The 22,978-nt window shown below is 35.8% G+C and overlaps 1 protein-coding gene across 1 annotated transcript in view; it reads right to left on the reverse strand.

Annotated features, from left to right (window-relative positions):
* Positions 1-6,189: 6,189 nt before the first annotated feature.
* Dh31 (diuretic hormone class 2) overlaps positions 6,190-22,978 on the reverse strand; it is a 623,319-nt gene continuing 606,530 nt past the window's right edge. The window contains exon 4 of the mRNA XM_081752142.1: positions 6,190-6,668. Within this exon, the coding sequence (XP_081608268.1) occupies positions 6,512-6,668 (157 nt within the window). The 3' untranslated portion in view covers positions 6,190-6,511. The remainder of the gene's footprint in view (positions 6,669-22,978) is intronic.

Raw genomic sequence — 22,978 nt, forward strand, 5'->3', positions numbered from 1 at the left:
AGTAAAAGCATATTTTTTTTCTCACTTCGGGTTGCAATAGAGGAATAAAGTCCAAGATTGAAATTATTCATAAGTTATTAACTACTTATTATAAAATCGTTTCTCTCTATTACCACCTTATACTATTGTTATCAATGTAGAAACTGTAAATCGTAGATTTCCAACAATACCGATTGATATGCAGGGATATAATTCGAAATTAAAGTTGTTTCTTGGGACGCTTAATTGATACTGAAAGACGGTTTCTTAATATCTCTTATCATCTGTGCCCTATGGAAATCAATATTTAAACCGGAAGTGTTAGTAAATGTTACCCTTTCCGGTTTTAGTATTGTAATAGGGTGGAAATGGCCCCTTTTTGAGAGACTGAATCGATTTGATAATATCGCATGTCGCCTCTATTTCTGTTTTTGTTCTATGCCGATCAACGTTGAAACCGAAAACGATTTAATTCTAACGCTTCTAGTTTAAATAGTGGGTCAAGAGAATAGGTGGAATCGATTAGATTTTGGAAACAAAATAAAATAAAATAAACGCTTCTGGATATCTCTTACCGCTGATGTTCTCATCTCTGTCGACAAACTGACGGACATAGCAGGTTCTATAAGACTTCCGATACTTAAGCGTAGAATAGTTTGGAAGTCTAACACCACTGCTAGAGTCAAGTGGTTAACCCATTATCCTCTAATGTTGAGACAGACAACTTTATTTCATGTTTATATATTAAGAAAAGTATATATATTTTTTTCAGTTTAACGTTCTAGGAGTATACTTTGAAGGTAAGGGAGATAACGATAATAAGATGGATGATAATTATGGAATTAAGAAAAACGGAGGAAACGGGAGAATGAACACTGAGTTTGTTCACTACAAATCCTATTGGTCAAGAATATTATACGTTTCCGCCATCCCCCCTTTAGGAGCTGAATTTCTGAAAAGGCTGGGACACATGACCACTTGCTTTTAATAAGGAGTGGTACAGAGTTTCGTCTTCCTAACATGAGAGGCTTTGAGATACTCATTTTCGGCTAAATTTTGAAAACTGTCGTCTTTCTTTGGAATACGCATTTAAATGAAAGCAATGATAGAACTTTGATGCAGGGACGGTGTTAGTTACGCTCAAAAATAAATTTCTAATGGTTCAGTTGTTTTCCCGTTAATTTCATATTATATCGCACACCCGGCGGTAGACTTACAAGTTAAAAATACACACTTTTGGAAAAATGAATTTTAAAGTTTGGTATTCTCTCCCTGTAATGCATGGGTCTGAATTAGCATTGTATCTATTAAAATATATTCCAATATTAGTTGTTAGTCATGTTTAGAGGAAATAAGTATTTTTCGTTAGGGATGCGCACGAGACGAGTCGAGACATAATTTTCCTGACAAAATTCGAGTCGATACACAGCTCTTTCAATAAAGAAATATACATTTTTCAAGTCGAGACATCACTTTCATAGCACATTTTTGAGACGAGACAGTCTCAAATCTTGTCTCGTGCGCATCCCTAATTTTCGTATTGTTTGTATGCAAAGGGAGTGAGGAAGAAAAACATATTTGAATTTGTAACCCTATTCTTCCTTCATAATAAAAGTAATTTGAAGTTATACCACATTTAAATAGCAGTTTTATGTTACACTTTCTCAGATTGTATTTTCTTTGTAATTTTACACGCTCTCTCTCCATGCTTTGAAAATCAGTAATGTTCATAAACGTACAGGCCATTGGACACAAAGAAAAAAAAACATGACAGCAAATAAATGTCATTTGTTGCAAGATTGAAATCTTCGTTACATTGCATTATCACAATGTAAAACTATTTGTCATAGTCTTAGTAAAATCAAACGTTATTAGTAACTTTCTCAGTCTTGAAAACTGCTGTGGCTACGTCTTGGAAACTGGGCACAGATAACGCGTTCGACAGTGATGTCACTTCCTTGCAGCAAATGCTTTATTTGAGCCATCGATATATTAAAAAGATAAAATCAATTTTCAAAAGTGGTACAATCTTTGTTCCGTCACTGCCGGTCCTAATACATGAGGACTCTTAAACTATCGGATGCCTCTTGCGCCTCAGCTAAGTGGCTAAAGATGTAGGCTAGTCACAGTGTAAAACCAGTAATTTAATTTGGAATACATGAAAAGCATACAAATGGAATAAAAATGAAGCAATCTCTTCCTAAATAAGAAATCAAAATTTTGGATTTTGTTTTAATTCTCGTATACTCTCTCTTCTTTTACTATGTGTACATTTACAATTATGTCTATCCTTTAACTCAGGTTTGATTTTGCGCTTTACTTCTCCCATTTGCGGACATGCGTCATAGTATTTTTTTTAATGTGTACGTTAGGAATAAATAAAGTTTCATCTCGATTATAACCATAGTCATTTTTTTTTTACACTGGACAACACGAAAATACTCTGTTCAGTTACGCCAGTGTTCAAATAAACATTCACTGTGAGGAAGTGACATCACTGCCGAATGCGGAATCGACGTCCGGAAACCGGATGCGTAATCAGTGTCTAAATTGTAAGGCAAGTTGCATTTACTTTAAATATGTAGTACTTTAAAGGTTTCAGTGTAAACTGCCAATTAACTCCCTTACAGCTTATGATTTTTTAGATACATTCTCTTACAACTATGATTATGTCGTGATTAGAAGATTTATGACAGATAAGCATTAATCCTATAATAAGAGAAGATAGTATCATAGAATGAGTGAGTTGAAGAAGGCAACATCACATCGATTTTTTTAAAGAACCAAACATGGAACAATTTTGTAGCTAAATTACAGTGCTTCACAATGATTATTAATTGCTGTAAAGCGGGAAAATTATGATAAAGCAGTTAATTTAGCGTAAGCCACAAAACCGTATTCTTTCTACATTCGCACAAACAATGTCAGAGGAATATGTAACGTTTCCATTTTCATACATTTCTCTTCAATCAACTACATAAAATGAAGTTGTGAGAACTACAACTTTAGAAAGAAAAACTAAAATTGAAGAAAAACTAAAATTGAATTACAAAAACATCAAAAGACAAATTAATATTGTTGTTTAACTTATCGCCGTTTATTTACCGACAAATTATCTAATTTACTGCTATTTAAGTGCCACCCCTTTCATGTATCTACATATTTTTCAGTAATTACACTCTCTGACTGACTTTATCTTAAGGTTTTATAAAATGCATAATGCACTTTGGGAATGTAGTTACTCTTGGCCAGGGGCATGAGATCACGCTTTATTAGCTTATGAAATTCCTACCGGTTCTCGATATACTTTGGGTGGAGAAGAATAGTGTTATAATTCAAAATGTAACACTCTTCAACACAAACCCTCGCCGAATAATGACTCTCGACTGACATGCAACTGTATTCTCTCGCCCTGTATTATAAAAATCTCTGCCTGGAGTTCTGGTATTTCTGAAATCTAGAGGTTAATTTTTGAGTTATGTTTGTGAAAAAAATATCACAAAGTAGAACTCACTTCTCTCTATACAATCGCGATGATAACTCAAAATTGCCATTTTTCGAGTTGTAACAACACTCTTCCACCGGGTGTGCGATATATAGATGTAGATAAACATAGATAGATCGTATATGTAACTATCAATCGTATCGATCGATCGTATACATAAATTATTTTTGGTTCCTTTTAAATTTAAATTTTATTTAAACTCCTTTTGTAGACAGCATTTTAATGCTTAATGAATTGAGCTGATAGAAAAAATACCTTAAATCTCGGATCCGAAATTACAAGTTATTAGATGGATATTTTATTCATGAGGCTGAGTTTTTTTGGGGGAGGAGACGATTATTCAAAACCAAGGCGATTTTATTCATATTTCGTAAATGAATGTTTTATTAATAATTATAATGCGGTGCGAATTACTCCCTATAAGAATATCCACAATTGGTAGTTCGTTCTTGGGGGTGAATTTTTATGACAGTTTTCTCAAATACAACTAATCGATTTTGTTGATATTTCATAAAAGGATACTGCATTGATAATCATAACAAATGATTTTGGTCATTTCCAATGAAAAATTCACAAGAGTTAGTTTATTGTCGAGGGTGTTATCTTCACACAAAGTTTCCCTAAAATACTCTATAATTTAGTTTGTATTTTAGAAGAAAATTTTTCGTAATAAGTGAAACACTACCTGATTTAGTGTAATGAATAGGAGCTGCAAAGTTTAGTGTAGTGGCCCATACCTTTTGTTAATTTTTCTTGAAGTTCTATGAAACATCAACTTACTTTCACAACATTTCATAATTTCAATTGTAGGAAGTTGTCTGTTTAATTTCAGGGCACAAAGAAACGTTGTATGACTAATAGTTGAATTGAGTTTAGGAACGAGGGTATGAATTTATAAACCTTCCATATTCAGTTATTATCAACTGAATGCTCTGAAATTCACAGTTCACAATTCACAGTATTCACAGTAAACCATAAACAAAAGCGCAAACCTAGTGTTGAAGCAATTACTATAAGCTAATTGAAGAAATGGGGACACGGGAGTTCAGTGATAGCGTAGGGATTCCTGGTTCGATCCCAGACCATGTGTGTTTAGGGTGTACTGCATCATATCCGTGAGTTTCTTGAGATTCTCTCGTTTTCTTCATGCTGCTTTTATAATCATTCATTATCATTAGTAATCTGACTTTTATGGCCTATAGGGCATTTTTATGGGAATCAGAATTAATATACACGGCAATGGAGAGAGAATGATTGGGTATCGTGGGGCTGCTTTGAGGAATGAAGGTACTTAAACGGTTGAATAAACACTGTTTTGATTAGCAACTCAAATATTTTATTTAGTGCAAAGACAAATGCAGTGCTACCAAAATCCATTATACTTTGACAAGAATATGTTAAACTGTGTTTTCGTGTTAATATACGCATATATTGGTCAAATGTGCAACAAATACTGATATAGGATATAAGGTTTCGTTCCTTTAAGTTGAAAATAGCCCTGCACCTAAGACCCAATGACCACCTACAACGTAGGTACTCTTTGAGCTACTGATGGTCAAAGTGATTGAAGGCGACTGTTTCACAAACAAGCAGTGGACGTCGGATGAAACACCATTTAAATCTCAATAGCTTAGTCAATTGAGTTGATTTTAACATCACTTTCAGCAGCGAGGCTATATGAGACAGGACCTACTTATTAATGGGGAATCCGAACCACATGAGCTCCCGCCGGGAATCACATCCGGACTTTCCACACCAATGACTTAGTTAATTAGCAAAAGTTTCGGTATTGGATCTAGAGAAATCCGCATCAATTGTATAAGGTTCCGTTGTACATCAACGAAATAACAACTTGGTGTGGTGTGGCATTAAATAGCGTCACGGATCTGTATGTTTCTATATTGCGTACACTGTTACTCAGGTGCTAAATTGCTTTCTCCACATTTCTGATAACGACTGTCTCGTCAACCTGAAATATCGTCCTATACTTGGTTCCCCAAATTCCATGATTTGTCCGACTATTACTTTTTCGTGGAAATAAAAAGTAATGTAGGCTATCACAATCGCTCTCCTACGATTACTAATGAAGGTCTGAAGGAAGGGACCAGGGGGGATTACTAACATTCCTGTATGTTATATTATGCCAACTTATGCTGTATGTCTCTCCATGTCTGGAGGAGTGTTGAAGAATAAATATCTGTATTGTATTAGACATCAACTTGAAAACATAAATTTACCCATATCTTCACTAGTGTACATATGTACTATAATAATGTATTTATTGAGTTGAATTCTATCCTATGAACTATATTTTTCATGTTTTATCATTTTCAACTTTCCAATTATCTGTATTCGTTTCAACATTTCAGATCGTTTTGTGACAATCTTTATTTTTCCTACACTGTTTTAATCACATTTAAATCGGAACTATTGCATGCTGTAGTAGAAAGGTATGAAACTAAATAATAGAAATAACTGACAACTGATGCTTCCACGACAAATGTGTGTTTATTTTTCAAAAATAAAATTAAACAATTGAGTTTACAGAAACACGTTTTATTGAGAGAGCAAAGGAACAGTTTGATCTGGATGAGGATTTTATTTTACATTTTTCTCATATTCAGTGAAACTAATAACAGGATTTATAAATATTTCAATGATAAATATTATACTATATGAACAAGAAATCAATATAAGGTAAAATATAATACACTAAAACATTTATTAGCTTCCGGAACACAAAACTAAACATTATAGTACTTTAGCATGAAGTTTCTTATTATTAGTCTACACAAAATGTGTTGAATATTACATTTCGTTTATTTTGTATTATTTTCAGATGGATTGCCTGGAATTATAATTTAAATCGTTGAATTTTAATCGCACACATACAAATATTCTCGCACTATTTATTGTTCTGTTGTTATTATACCTGTTTTAGTTTATAACGGAAATAATTGGACTACTAGTAATAGAGAAAGGAATTCTTTGGGAGGGAGGTGGAATCATTATTTTTTTCAGGTAAACTTATGAAGTAAAATTATCCTCATCTTCCCATGGAGCATTGCGCCTCCTCCTACCAGGTCCACCAGCATAGTTTGCAGCTGCAAGACCCATAAGGTGTTTCGCAGCCTGGCTTCCAGAAAATCCCCTGCTCAAACCAAGATCAAGACCTCTTTTGGAACTGAAATGAGAAAAGAGAAGTATTTTATTAGTCTTTATGTTCTCTTTACTTATTTTACAGATTTTGTCTTACAGATAATGCAATACCATCAATATCATCCACATAAAAAATAATTTATCAATTTAGGAGAAACCAATATTAATAAAGAACACATATTTCGAATTAATTTTAAAACATGAATCATATTTCAGTTATATCTTGTAAGGTGAACAAGGAAATAAACAAAATACAAATTTTGAAGCTTGATTGTTTTGTTGAGATGAACAAACGAATCTTTTATGAGTTCCTTTTTCGCTTTTTGTTTTGGAACATGTTTAAGCCATATGGAATATTTTCTACAATAATATTGGTCATAGTGTAAATGGGTAGAAGGTGAGATTGTTATGATTGATCATATTATTAAGAATAGAGGACGGAAAGCCGTACCATACATTAGCATTGATTTTTTCAAGATTATGTGAAACAGATTACAAGAATTTACACGTAGGTTAATAAACTGGTATAAGAATACAACGTTAAACTACGTAATCGGAATACAATACACATTGGAAAATAATCGATTACTAGTAGAGTTTACACCTCCGCACAGTGGTCCAGACACCATCCAAACTTGGCCAAAACCTCAAAATTCGAAGTTATAAGAAGTATGAAAGACCTCACAGATTTAATAAGGAAAGAGTAAGGTGTGCAGAAATAAGTAGGTTTTCGTGCAGCTCGTAAGGGTTGGGCCTACAGTTAGTACGAATGTGAAAGATTAAAGTCGCGGAAGAAGGCCATGTATCCACCCCGATAGCGGACGCAAAGTTCATGATGTGAAACAAAATAATATTTCGTTGTTAGGCGTCAATAATGATTGTGCAGAACATTATTATACATTCATCGTTCATGACACATACATAGAACTCTAATATGGTTTCATATACCATTCAAAATATGGATAAATAAAATCAGATTGAAAACCAAAATTGATATACTTGATATTGAATTTCATATAGAGTTTTATTTTCAGTCCAGCCGAATTCAGTTTTATTATATGCTGGATCTGATAGTAGGGGATGTTATCTATTAGAGAAAAAGACCGAGTGTTGCCCGTTTTTGCCCGATCAGGTTTGAAAGACATACTTGTATATGAGTAGGGTAATATTGTTGCGGGTAGTATTAAGGCTAATGACTGTTTTTCCTTGTCATTCCAGAAATGTCATACGAAACAACACGAAGGAGGCTTCTGCAAGTCCTGCAGAATGTAGAAGGAAACAAAGAGACCAAAAGGCAACACCTGATTAGTTTCATTGAGAATGCAACGTCCACTGAATTGAGGCACTGTGTATTGTATTGTACTACTGGACTCGGCTGGACTCAAAATAAAACTCTATATGAAATTCAATATCAAGTATACCAATTTTGGTTTTCGATCTAATTATATTTATCCACATATTGACTAGTATATGAAAGTATATTAGAGTTCTATGTGTAACGACAAATGTATAACAATATTCTGCACAATCATTATTGACGCCTAACAACGAAACATTAATTTGTTTCACATCATGAACTTTACGTCCGCTACCGGGGTGGATACATGACCTTCTTCCACGAATTTAATCTTTCACATTCATACTAATTGTAGGCCCAACCCTTACGAGCTGCACGAAAACATACCTATTTCTGCACACCTTACGTCTTTCCTTATTAAATCTGTAAGATCTTTCATATTTCTGATAACTTCGAATTTTGAGGTTTTGGCCATGTTTGGAGAGTCTAAACCACTGTGCTCCGATGAAAAATATAGAGAGCTGATGCTTGACTACTTGAATTTATAGTAGAAAATATTTTATCAATAAAGTGTCTAGGGTTCATTCATTTTTCTATATTTGCGTTTGTTAGCTACCTCGTTTTCTCAAAAATGCACAAACATTGAAGTTAAATGTAAGATTTCATATTTCCAAAATGATGTCTTATTTGCAGACAATTATACTCGTATAAACACTGCAAAATATAAAGAAACTACTCTCAGTCACAGTAGGACACTGTACACATTATCGATACTCTTTGAACACCTCCAGATGGTACATATTGACCCATTGCAGATATTGTGTTGTCCAAGTATGTACCAGATGTACGTACAAACTGTGCAAAATGTATGTCGTTACTTTGTTTTCGAACTGTTTAACGATAAGTGTTCTAAATTTGTCATAGTAGATACTGTTTTTAGAGAAGTAACGCTTTCGGACACGTGAAACACACTTTGTAAACACTATTACATCAATTTTCCCCTCAACATCTGTACTAAAACTATTTCAATGGTGTTTTATTGTTTCTGAAGTGAACGTTATTATTTGTTCCTAAATTATACACACCGTTATTTGTAGAAGTTAAAATATCAATAAGACATGTATTAGAAGAAGGAAATTATGCCATTAATTCGTCATGACTATACAGAGATTATTACAATTCAGCACTGCACAACATATCTGAACTCAATAAATCACTGTAAGATGCAGCCTCGAAATGCTAGAATCAAAGCTTCTATACGTCGATGGGCAGTGGTGTTATTCAGCCGGTTCGCGCAGTTCGGGTGAACCAGTTGTTAAAATATTTTCGAGTTTGTAAAAACCGTTTGTTATACCGAGATAAACCTAAATACACACACACACACACACACATCACAAAGCCAAGCGTCAAAGAAAGAAGCCAAACAAAGTATGTGTTTAAGCTAGTGGTTTTTCGGTTTTCGATTTTTAGAGAAACCGAATCCGGTTTTTGAAAATTAAAAAAACTGTTTGGGTTTTCTCCAAAACCGGTTCGGTTGTTTACCGGATCCGGTTTCGGTTTTCTTCAAAACCGGTTCCGTTTTTTTCAAAAATTTGTTCTATTTCTGACCAGAATAGTGGTACGTTGTACTCCGGAAACCGAATCCGTTTCCACAGAAATAGTTTTGTGTTTTCCATAGGTTTCCACCGAAACCGGTTTCGGAGAAAACCGAAATGTAGGTTTTTTGGGTTTCGGTTTTTCTAGAAACCAGTTTCCGGTTTTTATAAAAACCGGTTTTGCCCATCCCTAGTTTAAACCAGGCAGAACCCATTTTCTGAATTCGAAAATGAAACCATAAATTCACCATCCTTTGTTCACGATTGTTCTCATAAAATTTTCGTTTGTTCAGAATTTATATATATATATATATATATATATATATATATATATATATATATATATATATATATACCAAAAACAAAATGGACGGTGGCAACTTCACGAAGCAGAACCCATTTTCGGCAATCGAAAATAAATCATGGAGATAAGATTTTTATATCTTTTGTATTTCTATTAGCATAGCAAGAGTGCATTGCAAATGTCAGTTGGAAAGGAAAGCTTGTAGAATACAAATCTTTCACATCCAAAAACAACTGACCTATTTGAAGAATATTACTTTGCTCTGTACATGCGAGAATATTAATGAAGGGCGAGGGGAACGGCAAATTTTATTTTAAGTGTCTTTGTTCTTAGAAATTCTTACAGCTACAATGTTGAACTACGATCTCTCAGAAGAAGGTACAAACGTTTATTCCTTAATCTCAAATGCTCAGATATCAAGAATGAGAAGTGGGATCATATGAGTGAAGTAGTGAGGGTTATTTATGTTTGAAACCCACACATACCATTATGAATAATAAGTCGATCCATTGCTGGATGAAGTTATTTTAAATACTTTTTGACTGCCATCTATCTTGGATAATTCGTTTCCAAGATATTCGAAATGCAACATAATTTCGTAACACCATTTTTATGCTGTGTACGTCGCTACATGTCACAAGAGAATTATATCTATCTATCTACCTATCCCTCTACTATATCTCTCAGATATATACCAGGTAACCAAGAAAGTTCGTGCGGTTTCAGTACAAAAAAAGAATAGTTAAAAAAATGAGTTTATCTTATGTTTATTCCGCAAAATATTCACCATCCGCTTCTACAACCTTCTCTCATTGTTTTACAGGCCTGTAGATGCCATTTTTGAAGAAATCTTTGTGTTGGGACTCAAAACACTGCGCCACTGCGTTTTCAACCGAGTTTAACCGAGTTTTGAATTGTCGATTGCGCATATGGTTGTCCATAGAGAAAAAAGATGGTAGTCTGATGGAGTAATATCTGGTGAATATGGCAGAAGTTTCTAGCCGAGAGGAGAAATCACCTCCAGGGTCATCTTTGCTGTATGAGGTCTAGCGTTGTATTGGTGTGCTGAGTACACATCTTTGGTTATGGTTTTATCACTTTCCAAGAACTCATAATGCACAATCCGAGCAGTAGTCCATCATACACACAGCATCATCTTCCGCTGATGAAGAGCAGGTTTTGCACTTAAAGGCATGGAGCCATTTGACGATAGCCAATGCTACGAGGGTTTCTTGTTATCGTACATTACCCACTTTTCATCACACGTCAAAACGCGGTCGAAAATTGGACAGTTGTTGTTCCTGGTCAGTAAGGGAGAGCAAATGTTCAGTCGTTGGAGACGGTTCGCAGCAATCAGCACGTGAGGGACCCACTTACTCAGTTTCCACGATTTTCTAAGCTCATGCAAGTGCACACGAATGGTTTCATCCATTACCCCAAATCGTTGAGCGAGTTCGTGACACGTTTGACTTGAATCATCTTCAGTTGCTGCCAGTATCGTAGCTAGAATATTTTTCAGGGGGGCCAACGAAGGGCCCAAGAAAATTTTGAGGGGGCCATCTCCAATGAATGAAAAATTTGATTCACATAAATTATATATATATATATATATATATATATATATATATATATATATATATATGTGTGTGTGTGTGTGTGTGTGTGTGTGTGTGTGTGTGTGTGTTCAAGATGAATGTTTCCATCTTTGTTGTTCATGAGTTTACTGTTTTCAAAACAACGAAAATATAATAATTTACTACCTCAAACAACTAGGGCACATTTATACAATTGATTTCCATTCTAATATAAGTAGTCACTTAACCACGGCGTTTAAAATATGTGTGGCTGATTGATTTAGGTGGAACGTAGAAGCAGAGAAATATATATATATACACACACACTCAAAATCAGAAGGGAACAAAGTGCCTCGTTGAAATTTGCACTTATATCATGATGCTAGTTATTTTAGGAATTAGCTTATTATATACGAAGGCAGAGCTACCAAAACTTTAGCTGTACTTTCGAATCAAGCTGATATACATACTGCTGTGTTAGGTTCACAAACAGACTACTGGAAACTCCATTAAAAGTAAACTGAACTTATTCTCTTTATTGTAATGACTTTCCTCACTCTCACAACAAAGAAAAATATTAAATATAACACTTCAAACACTTGTATAAACTATACACTTTCGTTAACTTTCTAAAACTTTTAATAAACAAGTATTAATACATGACACGGCAAATTATTTTATGTTGTGTTAAACGGTAGAACGGACAGTATTATTTCAGAAAAGGTAGAAGATTATAAATTTCAAAAACAGCGCTTCGTCTATATTGTCTTGTTAAAATAGCTAATTTCACTTGTGTGCTTGACAGCTGTAACACATAGAAGCATTGATCAATACCAGTTTGTAACAGTTTACATTACAAAAAAAGTATGTAGTTTACTTAGGTAATTCATAAAACTGCATATGAATACAAAAAGAAAAGTATGATCAACCATGTGCATTTGAGCTTAGCATTATTACAATGACTTCAAATTAGGAAGATGATGTGATCGATCCCTCGTGGGCAAATATTTCGACTTAGGAGTTTACCAAGATTCTTCCTTACTTCACCAGCGAAATGTTTATGGCTCAATTGACTCATTTCCCTCATTTCTATTCTCTGAGCCTCGGATGTTTCAAAGCCTTAAAATAAATTCAAATGTAGTTGAAGTAACTTAACGCTACTATCCTGTAGTCGGTGCTAAATTAATATTGTTAGTTTTGAGATTGGATATGAAGGCACAGCATTAACTAGTAGCTTATATCCTGTTCAAAATTCACGTCACCACTGATTTACTGTTCTGCATAATTCCTACAATGTAATTTTCTCGGAAATGGTTTACCATATTTTGACGAAGAATAAATATAAATCTGCGATAAGATTTGGTATTCAGTGACTGAACTCACTGAATGGAGTCTTTATAGACCAGTTCCATAAGCTCCTGATATCTCTCTGATTACTAAATATCAGATAAGATAACGGGATGACACAACCTGGTCAAGGGAGTAACCATAGCTTTTACACAAAATAACATTACTGCCGCGACCAACTTGTATCATCTCGGTATCTTACCTGATGATTAGTAATCAGGGAATTGTAACACTGGCTCTGTGATAAACTTTGGAATTTCTCTATGAAGTAGCATTTTAGGGATTAAACTACAGTTGAAAAGTTTTAAAGGAAAATACTTCTGAACGATTTATTTACAAAGAATCACTGAATTTTATTACATTTCCCCAGGCTTTAGTTAGTAGTATCGGTCCACCAAGCGCTGAGTCCGTTTTCCTGAAGGCCGCTGGTATCGCTTGTTAACATTGTACCAGAAGGATTCTACAGAATTGCTAATGGCCAAGAGCGTTAGGAAACTAGACGTACTAAAGACAAGACTAGAAGGTAATCGAGCGGGAGAAAAAGTATCGGTAGCAATAGTACTTGCTCGTAGTATTCAGCATCTAATTTTTCTCAAACGATCGGGATGCGAACAACAGAGGAGAATGATTATTTCACAAGTAATAAAACCTTCTGCTCTCTTCTTTTATTGTTAATTAAACAAGACGGCTCGATATTAAGATGCTTTGAAAATAATAATAATGCCAAATTATTTAATGGATGCTATGCATTTGTTCTATGTCGCCATAATCAATGGGAATTAATTACTTGGTGTACAAATTATAATAAGTAATGTACGAAAACTTCTTTCGTCCAACTCAAGTGTAATGTTTTCCTGTAGTGTGTGTTATTTGTAAGTAAGCATCTAATATTTTAGTATGACTTTCAACATTGAAGCGAATGAGAATGCCGACTGATTTGATTTTTCTTTCTGGTTCTTTGTCCAAAACAAAGGAAATAACTTGATAAGGGACAGAGGTTAAAAGGAATGTTCAGGTGGTGATGTCAATGCATATGCACCCCACAGATTTCGGTGAATTAGATCTTGCTGAACTACAAGCAAAAACGAGGAAAGATATTTTATTCGGAACGCAGACTATTGCAACATACGGTATTCTGCAGTTGGTGATTCTGTTGTCGAGAGACGTTTTGGTAGTAGTTTCACTTGTAGCAACGACCCACTCACCGTTTGTCGACCCATAGCAATATCATTGTGTAGGGGGCCACTAGGGGGGGCAAAGAATTTGAGCAAGGGAGCCTGCCCCCCCTTGGCCCTCCCTTAGCTTCGCCACTGGTTGCTGCCTTGAGTTTGTCCAAATCGAGAGATTTTGGTCTGCCCGATCGAGGTTTGTCTTCAAGTGTTTCATCGCCGGTCGAAAAGGTCTGAAACCACATTTGAGCTGTCCGTTCACTAACTGTACCTTCTCCAAATGCTACACATACTTTTCTCCCTACTTCTGCACCTTTTGTGCCCAACTCATACATGGTGCAGTCAAAATAAGGTTTGAAATAGACATTTAGAATAAAAAGATGGAACCTTCTGGAATTGGTTCGTGATCTTTTCGTCATTAGCCTCCAGAAAATCCCAAAAAATCAAGTTGCAGGTTTTCCGCCATTTTGAATAAATAATCTGCCATCTTGGATTTCTCACATGTAATTAGTTTATGCCACATAACTTCTAAACTAATTAACGTGGAAAGATCATTCTTCCTTTATAATATTTCTAATATAATAGGCAATGTAACAAGTTATTATCACTTTTCTCCGAGTAACCATTTTTGCATAACTTTAGGATAAAGTGAAAAATTGGGATCTGTATTAGGGGACATATTCTTTTCATTGCCTCATACTACTTAATAGAGTATAAATATGAAAAAAGTATTCGAATAAAAGTTTGTGAAAATTTCATAAGCTTTAAAACGATGTATATATTTTCACTATATACAATGTTAGAGATGCGCAATGAAGCTTCAAACGTCATCGGAATGTGCACAGTTTCTGTAGAACCATATATGAATGAATCATTTAACATGGAAGAGAAATATATTTAGTGATTTGAGACTGCTTTTCATTGCAATTTCCGGTAAGTATCAACAGGTTTGGAAGTCCGGCTAGGTTATTAAATAGTTCGTAAACAGTGGCATCGGCAGGGGTGCGCAAGAACCCTGAAAGTAGACTTTCGCATTATCTTTCTGTATGTAGGTCTATGTGGGTCCATTGAAATTAATGTTTGAGATAAACGTTTGCAAAAGATGAAATGTATTGAAAAACGTTGTATTGATGTTATTCTACAAAACATCCAGTTGCGGGATTTCCGCCTTTTTGAATAAATAGCCCTAGTCCAATGCAATTACGACAAAAATCGATCAAACTTAAAGCTTTTTATTGATTAAACCTGTTAGAATATGTTCTATGCATTGGTATTATATTAAAACAGTCCCAAAACTCTATTTGTTGGTTTTCCATAATTTTTGCGGCCAATTATATGAGCAATAGTTAAGGTTTATCACAAAACACTATGGTAAATAGTGTATTGTATTTGATGGTTATGATGGTGGACCTAGCGTAAAGGATATAAAACACTGGACATGGACAAAGAAACCATGAATACGCGTAATCGTTGATAACATCCACGTTGTTCGTTTGTCTCAACAGCAATTTCTATCTAACACAAAGAACAATTCCGAATTGACATCATTTCTGACATAAAAAAAAAACTCGAGAAATCTGGTTGTACCGTACATCAGTCATTTGGAGATTCAGACACGTTAGTTGTGTCAATCGCAACAAATCTTGCAAAATCTGGCTCGTCAGTAATAGTGGGAGAATATTCAGATATTTTGGTTCTAATAGTAGCACTTGCAACAGCTGAGACTTACATCTTTATTCCTGGCTCGAAGCCATCACATAAGATATACAACAGTACCGAACTTCAGAGAGCATTGGGAAATATGGTGAACTGCATTTTATTTTTGCATTCTGTGAACTTCCACACAGTAAAGAGAAAAAAGTTCAGTACAAAATACTGGGAGAAAATGAATACCTGCGTCGAGAAATGGATGTTTACAACAACCCAACATCATCTGCTGGAGAAAAAATGTTCTTAGCGTTATATAAATGTGCAGAGAAAGAAAACCTGTATTGTACAAGATTCTGCATGTACAAAAAGATTGTATCCAAACAACGTGTCAGTGACACTTTCAACTTTGCAGAACTGTCTCATTGGAGACAGTTCTGCTAAGTTTTCGCTGCCGCAAATTAGCATAATCTCCACGTTTTCTGTCAAGTTCAGCAGTGGAAAAATCAAGAGATGACTCCAAGTGAATGGGGCTGGAGAATTTGTGGTGATTATTGTGATTTGTAACAACATTTGAACAACCTGTTCCAGAAGATTTGTTAAAGTTTATAACTTGCAAACTGCTAGGCGAACTGTGGAAACAATTGTGGGTGTTAAAGAAGAGAGCTAGATTGTACATCATTTTGTGGGAAGAGTAGCGGACACGGATGTGGTAATAGCACTACTTTAATTGAAGATGTAGATGAAGGGAGTGATGACGAAGCTGTTACCAAAACCAATTTCTTTGAGAAGGAAGTGAACGAAAACTGTGGACATTCAACTGCAAAACTCCATTGAGAGAAGTAAGTCTCAAAGTACACTGGTATATTTAGAACTTTTGTTTAAGTTCATTTATCATCGCAAAGCTTTTTACGGTGACATATACACTGATCAGTAGTGGAATTAGAGACAGTAGGGCAATTGCAGAAACCACCCTGCATATGCTCCACCAGTGCATGTGAATGAAATGCATCGCGAGGGTGCTGCTGCCGTGTACTTCCTCTCTCGGTATCCGTGTCAATGTGTGATGGGTAAGATGAAGTATCTGAATGCACTTAGCTGTGGTCGAATCGTAGCTGCCAGACGACTGGGTGGTTTGATTTCGGAAGTGGCTGCGGCACTCGGATATTCAAAGGTAACTGTGTCAAGGGTGTATCGTGAGTACCTGGCTTTCGGTAAAACCACACGGGCAAATTGCCGCGGTCAGGGGCGTGTCGAAGACAGTTAGACACCGAGTGGCCCGCATCGTAACAGCCGATAGACGGGCCACAGTGTGTCAAATCGCGGAGAGGTTCAATGCAAGACAACAACGCCGTGTCAGCAGCCACACAATTCGCAAACACCTTCTCGCGATGGGATACAGAAACCATCGACCCAGGCAAGTGTCCCTTCTAACAGCACAGCACAGGAAACAACGTTTTGCATGGGCAAATGAACACTACCTCTGGACCGTGGAAGTGTGGGAAAAGGTTGCCTGTACAGTTTCACATTGGTACATGACGATGAACCGGTAAGGGTGAGTTGCCACCCGCAAGAGGAAATGGGTCCAGCATGACAGCAGGGAACTGTGCAGACTGGTGATAGGGTATGTTTACGTGGACTGAAATGGAATGAAATGAAATGAAATTTTGAGTTTTACGTCCCACAGTTATGCCGGTTAGGCTAAAGGAGACGGTGATAATGAGTAATGAATGAAATGGTGGAATGAAGAAAGTGGGAGGAAACGGAAGAATCCCGAGAAAACCCACGCACACGGTGTTTGTCCACCACAAAGTTCACTTGGCGGGAGCAGGGTTTGAATCCGAGACCCCTAGCACCAGAGGTGAACGCTCTACCACTGAGCCACCGCGGCCCCTGGACTGAAATGGGTCCCCTAACACGTGTAATACAGTCTCTCACAGGTAAACGCTACCGCGATATTCTGGACGACCATGTCATGTCTTTTGCTCGGCTGCTACATCCAAATGGTGAGCTCATCTTGTAGCAAGACACTGAGCCGTCCCACCGCTCTAGGATGACAGCAAACTGGTTTGATGAGCACTCCTCTGATCTGGCAACACGGTTATCGGACCTCAATCCGATCTAACACACCTGGAACACCATGGAACGACGCCTTCGGCTGTGGACCCACTTCCAACTAACCTGCAAGCTCTGTGGGAGACTGCAGCAGATATGGATTGAGATTTTACAACAACATTTCAGGCGCCTCGTGGAGTCCATGCCGCGGCGGGTAGCCGCCATTATCAAAGCAAAAGGTGGTGTTTCACGCTACTAGGTAGGTGTCTATAATTCAACTGGTGATCAGTGTATATTGTCTTCACTTTTATAACTACAATACTTTTAAGTTTAGCAGTTTAATAGATGCTCAGAAGAATCTAAGCAAAATTATAAAAGCTAGTGCGTATAGTGAAATAGTGAATATCATGAAACAGGATATGATGGTATTTGCTGTAAATCGGATACAAAATGCATCTCAAATAATTCCGGTAAGTATATTTTCTTCATTTGTAATAATTAATCCCTTGTTTAAATTACCATCTTTATTTTTCCCTAAGTTTATATTTTCAAGCACTTATAGACAAAACTTTAAGGTACACTGAACTTTTGGTAAGGGTAACGCCAACGCGGAGAAAGTGATCACTTATTATATAACCTATAATATTTGAAGTATAATAAAGAAAGAATGATACTTTTACGTTTATTGGCTTAGGAGCCATAAGACAAAAACTACGTGCTAGGAAAAATTTCAAGATGACGTATTGCTTATTTGAAATAGCGGGAAACCAGCAACTAGAGTTTTGGGACTGTTTTAATATAATATCAATACATATAGCATATTCTAACAGGTTTAATCGTTTAAAAAATCTTTCTTTGATCGATTTTTTGTCGTAATTGTACTGGACTAGGGCTATTTATTCAAAAAGGCGAAAAACTCGCAACTGGATTTTTGCAGAATAACAACACCAGTAAAACATATTTCAATAGATTTCATCTTCGTTTTGAAACGTTTATCTCAAACATTAATTTCAATGGACCCACATAGGCCTACATACAGAAAGATAGTGCGAAAGTCTACTTTCATTGTTCTTGCGTACTCCCTGGTGACGCCACTGTTTACGAACTATTTGTTAAACTAGCCGAACTTCCAAACCTGTTGATACTTACCGGAAATTGCAATGAAAAGCAGTTTCAAATCACTAAATATATTTCTCTTCCATGTTAAATGATTCATTCATATATGGTTCTACAGAAACTGTGCGCATTCCGATGACGTTTGAAACTTCATTGCGCATCTCTAACATTGTATATAGTGAAAATATATACATCGTTTTAAAGCTCATGAAATTTCCACAAACTTTTATTCGAGTACTTTTTTCATATTTCTACTCTATTAAGTAGTATGAGGCAATGAAAAGAATATACCCTCTAATACAGATCCCAATTTTTCACTTTATCCTAATGTTATGCAAAAATGGTTACTCGGAGAAAAGTGATAATAACTTGTTACATTGCCTATTATATTAGAAGTATTATAAAGGAAGAATGATCTTTCTACGTTAATTAGTTTAGAAGTTATGTGGCATAAACTAATTACATGTGAGAAATCCAAGGTGGCAGACTATTTATTCAAAATGGCGGAAAACTCGCAACTGGATTTTTTTGATTTTCTGGAGGTTAATGAGGAAGAGATCGCGAACAGATTCCAGAAGGTTAAATCTTTTTATTCTAAATGTCTAGGTTTGGTCCGTTTTGGATTTAATTTGACTTGACTATACAGGTAACAAGCCCTGATTACTGCGTTCGACACAGACATGGTTCACTGTGAATACTTGATCTCGAACTGTTAAATGCGACCTGTTATCTACATTAGCCGACGTGGCAATGGTTCATCTTTCAGAAACTGTCACATACAGGTACCCCTGGCGGCAGATATATATATATATATATATATATATATATATATATATATATATATATATATATATATATATATATATATATATATATATCGAGAGAGAGAGAGAGAGAACCAGTTGTTAAAAATTAGAATAGCACCAAGGTCGAGAGGTCAAATCAAACGGGCCATGAATGTGTTTCTGAGGAATTCTCTAACCCACTCTTCTACAAGTACTCGGTACTTCAGATCACTCTTTAGCATATATATATTTGCAATTAGAAAAGCCAACAAAAGACAAGAGCAAAATAAAGACATATCGCAATTTTAAGTATTTTGATCAGTCCAAATTCACTAGTGATATAGAACGCATAGATTGGAAACCAATTGAAAACCTACCTGACGTAGATAAGAAAGTCGAATTCTTAGAAAACATCATAGTTAGCATTTTTGATAAACATGCCCCTCTATGCTCTTCGAGGATTACAAAAAACAACAGTCCGTGGTTAACTGACAACGTCCAGCTTTTAATAAAATTAAAAAATCGTGCATATCTCAAATTCAAAAGGACAAGAACTGATGTTCTTTGGAATGAATACAAACAACTACGGAACTTTACTACAGCCGTGATACGACAAGAGAAAAGAGCATATTTCACACAGTTTTTCAATAGTTATAATCTGAGCTCCAAGGACATATGGAATAAATTAAGAACCCTCGGTATTAGTGGTCGAAAAAATTCCCAAGCATTACCAGATGATCTTGCAGACTGCAATGAGATTAACGCGCACTTTGGTGAAATTTGTAATGATAGAAATATCGACGAGAATGCAGTTCAAAACCGCCTAACTGTATATAATAATACTAAATTCTGTTCAAGTATGAATTCATTCGAACTCCGTAATATAAGCAACTTTGATGTTCAGAATGCTATTAAAAATTTAAATTCAAATGCAGCTGGACACGAAGGCATTACAGGGAATATGCTTAGACTTGTTTTACCACACATTATATCACCATTAACACATATAATAAATTATTCCATAACCACATGCTCCTTTCCATTATCCTGGAAAGAAGCTTTTGTAATGCCTATAGCGAAAAAGCAAAATGTATCATCTCTAAACGACCTTAGGCCTATTAGCCTATTACCAATATTGTCCAAAGTTATGGAGAAACTTGTGCATAACCAGCTCAATGATTACATCATTAATAATAATATCTTACCCCTACACCAATCAGGCTTTCGCAATTCACATAGCACTGCCACAGCCCTACTTCATATCACTGACGACATTTTTCGAGCATTAGATAACAACCAGATATCATTCCTGGTATTATTAGATCTTACTAAAGCATTTGATTCAGTTCATCACGACTTACTCCTAGCTAAAATGAAATACTATAACTTTTCCACCAACACGATCCAGTGGTTCAGATCATATCTTTCAGATAGGCAACAAAGGGTGGTACTAAGAGATCCTAAACTTGCAGTATCAAACCGAATCAGTCTTCAAAGAGGAGTGCCACAGGGATCAATACTAGGACCTCTGCTATTTTGTCTATATACAGCAGACGTACCAAAGCTACACTCTAGAATACATCTGTACGCGGATGATACACAACTCTGCTTAGCCACGTCTCCAGAGCACGCCTTACAAAGTGCAGCCCTCATCAATGAGGACTTAGAAATATTTAGTGATTGGTGCTTGTCCAATTCCTTGAAAATAAACGCAAGTAAATGCATATTTACAGTCATGGGAACAAGAGAAAATCTTAGGAAATTGGAAACTGGACAAATTAATATTTCCATTCGAGACACGCCGTTAGATTACTCACCTTCAGTAAAAAATCTCGGATTAATACTAGATGGTGAGTTAAACTGGAAGCGACATATATCTACTGTATCTAATAAATCAATATCAATTCTGCGATTATTATACAAATATAACGATTTTCTAAATCAGAACACAAAACTGTATTTAGTGAACACGCTTATTTTTCCACTGTTCGACTATTGTGATTCTGTATATGGACCAGCCATTACTAAATCCTTAGCAATATCAATCCAAAAAGTTCAAAATGCCTGCATGAGATTTATCTATAACACGCGAAAATGTGAACATATACTGCCCTTACTAAATCAAAACAACATTCTAACAATGTCAAGGAGGCGTTTGTTGCATCTGTACTGCCAGATACATAAGGTCATACACAATAATGGCCCCCTATATCTTAAAAGTAAGCTGACGTTCCGAAATGAAATCCATCCATACGAAACAAAACGTTCCCGTACATTTGACATCCCGCGGCATACATTAACAAAAGCAGCGAAATCATTCTCTATTTCAGCTGTGAGAGCCTGGAATTCATTACCTTCCGATGTAATCGAGTGCAAAGGATTCTTGACCTTCAAACGTAGGGTAAAGGATCATCTTTTACATCAACAGAAACTTAGCTTGAACACCTACGCCTTAGCCTGCAGCAAATAAACCAATTTTGTATGCATATTGTAGTATAGAGGACAAGTATTAGGCCTATTGTATGTGAACAACTATTATATTCTTACTTCATATTGGTTTTCTTCAATATATATATAATATTAGTTTGTAGTTAACTAAACGCTATATGTTTATTGTCGTTATATATGTACGTGTATAATATCTTTATATATATTCCCATGTGACATTCCTGATTGTACTTTTGTTGAGGTTAGGTGGTAGAGCAGCCTACGGCTGAACCTCGCCTCGTGAATAAAGGCATTTTCAATTCAATTCAATTCAAGATGTCGACACTGTCTGATGGAGGAGGTGACAAACAAGATGCCGACCGATATCATACACATGTTCAATTAATTAAATGTTAGACGACAGTGCCAGAGATGGCGTGGGTCAATGAAAACATAACCCACGACCCATCGTGACCAACCGTGATCCACTGTGTCGCACTACCATGACCCAAGAGACCCACCACCCACCATGAACCACTGTGACTCTTCTCTACTGACTAAAGAGTTTACACTTGTAATTTAAAAAGGCTCTGAAATTCTCACTAATCGGAGTTCAAATTTCTACGGCCAATCGATCAAGCACCGCTCTGTTATAGTGAATTTGACATTTACGACACAAAATGGTAAAGTGTTTGTCATCGGCCAAATTACGATGAATTTCGATTAAATTATCATGGTATAATTATTTCCTTGTTGAATTACTGATACTGTTTAGTGGAAAAAAGGTTAAATTTGGAAGTACCAAGTCAAGGTAAATAGACCAACGTAAGGGGAAAAAGTGTAAAAGTTTCCATATAATTAAGCGTACAGTACATACTTAGAATTTCCATGTAATTAAGCTTACAGTACAAATTTTATGTTTATTTTTCTCACGACTTGATGGGTTGATTGCCTTGTGCTCTGGGCGCTCCATATAATAAACAGAAGCTTCGGCAATTATTGCAATAGAAAGCAGTGGA

This window comes from Thermobia domestica, chromosome 3 (assembly GCF_964235325.1).
Source record: "Thermobia domestica chromosome 3, izTheDome1.hap1.1, whole genome shotgun sequence".
Lineage (NCBI taxonomy): Eukaryota > Metazoa > Arthropoda > Insecta > Zygentoma > Lepismatidae > Thermobia > Thermobia domestica.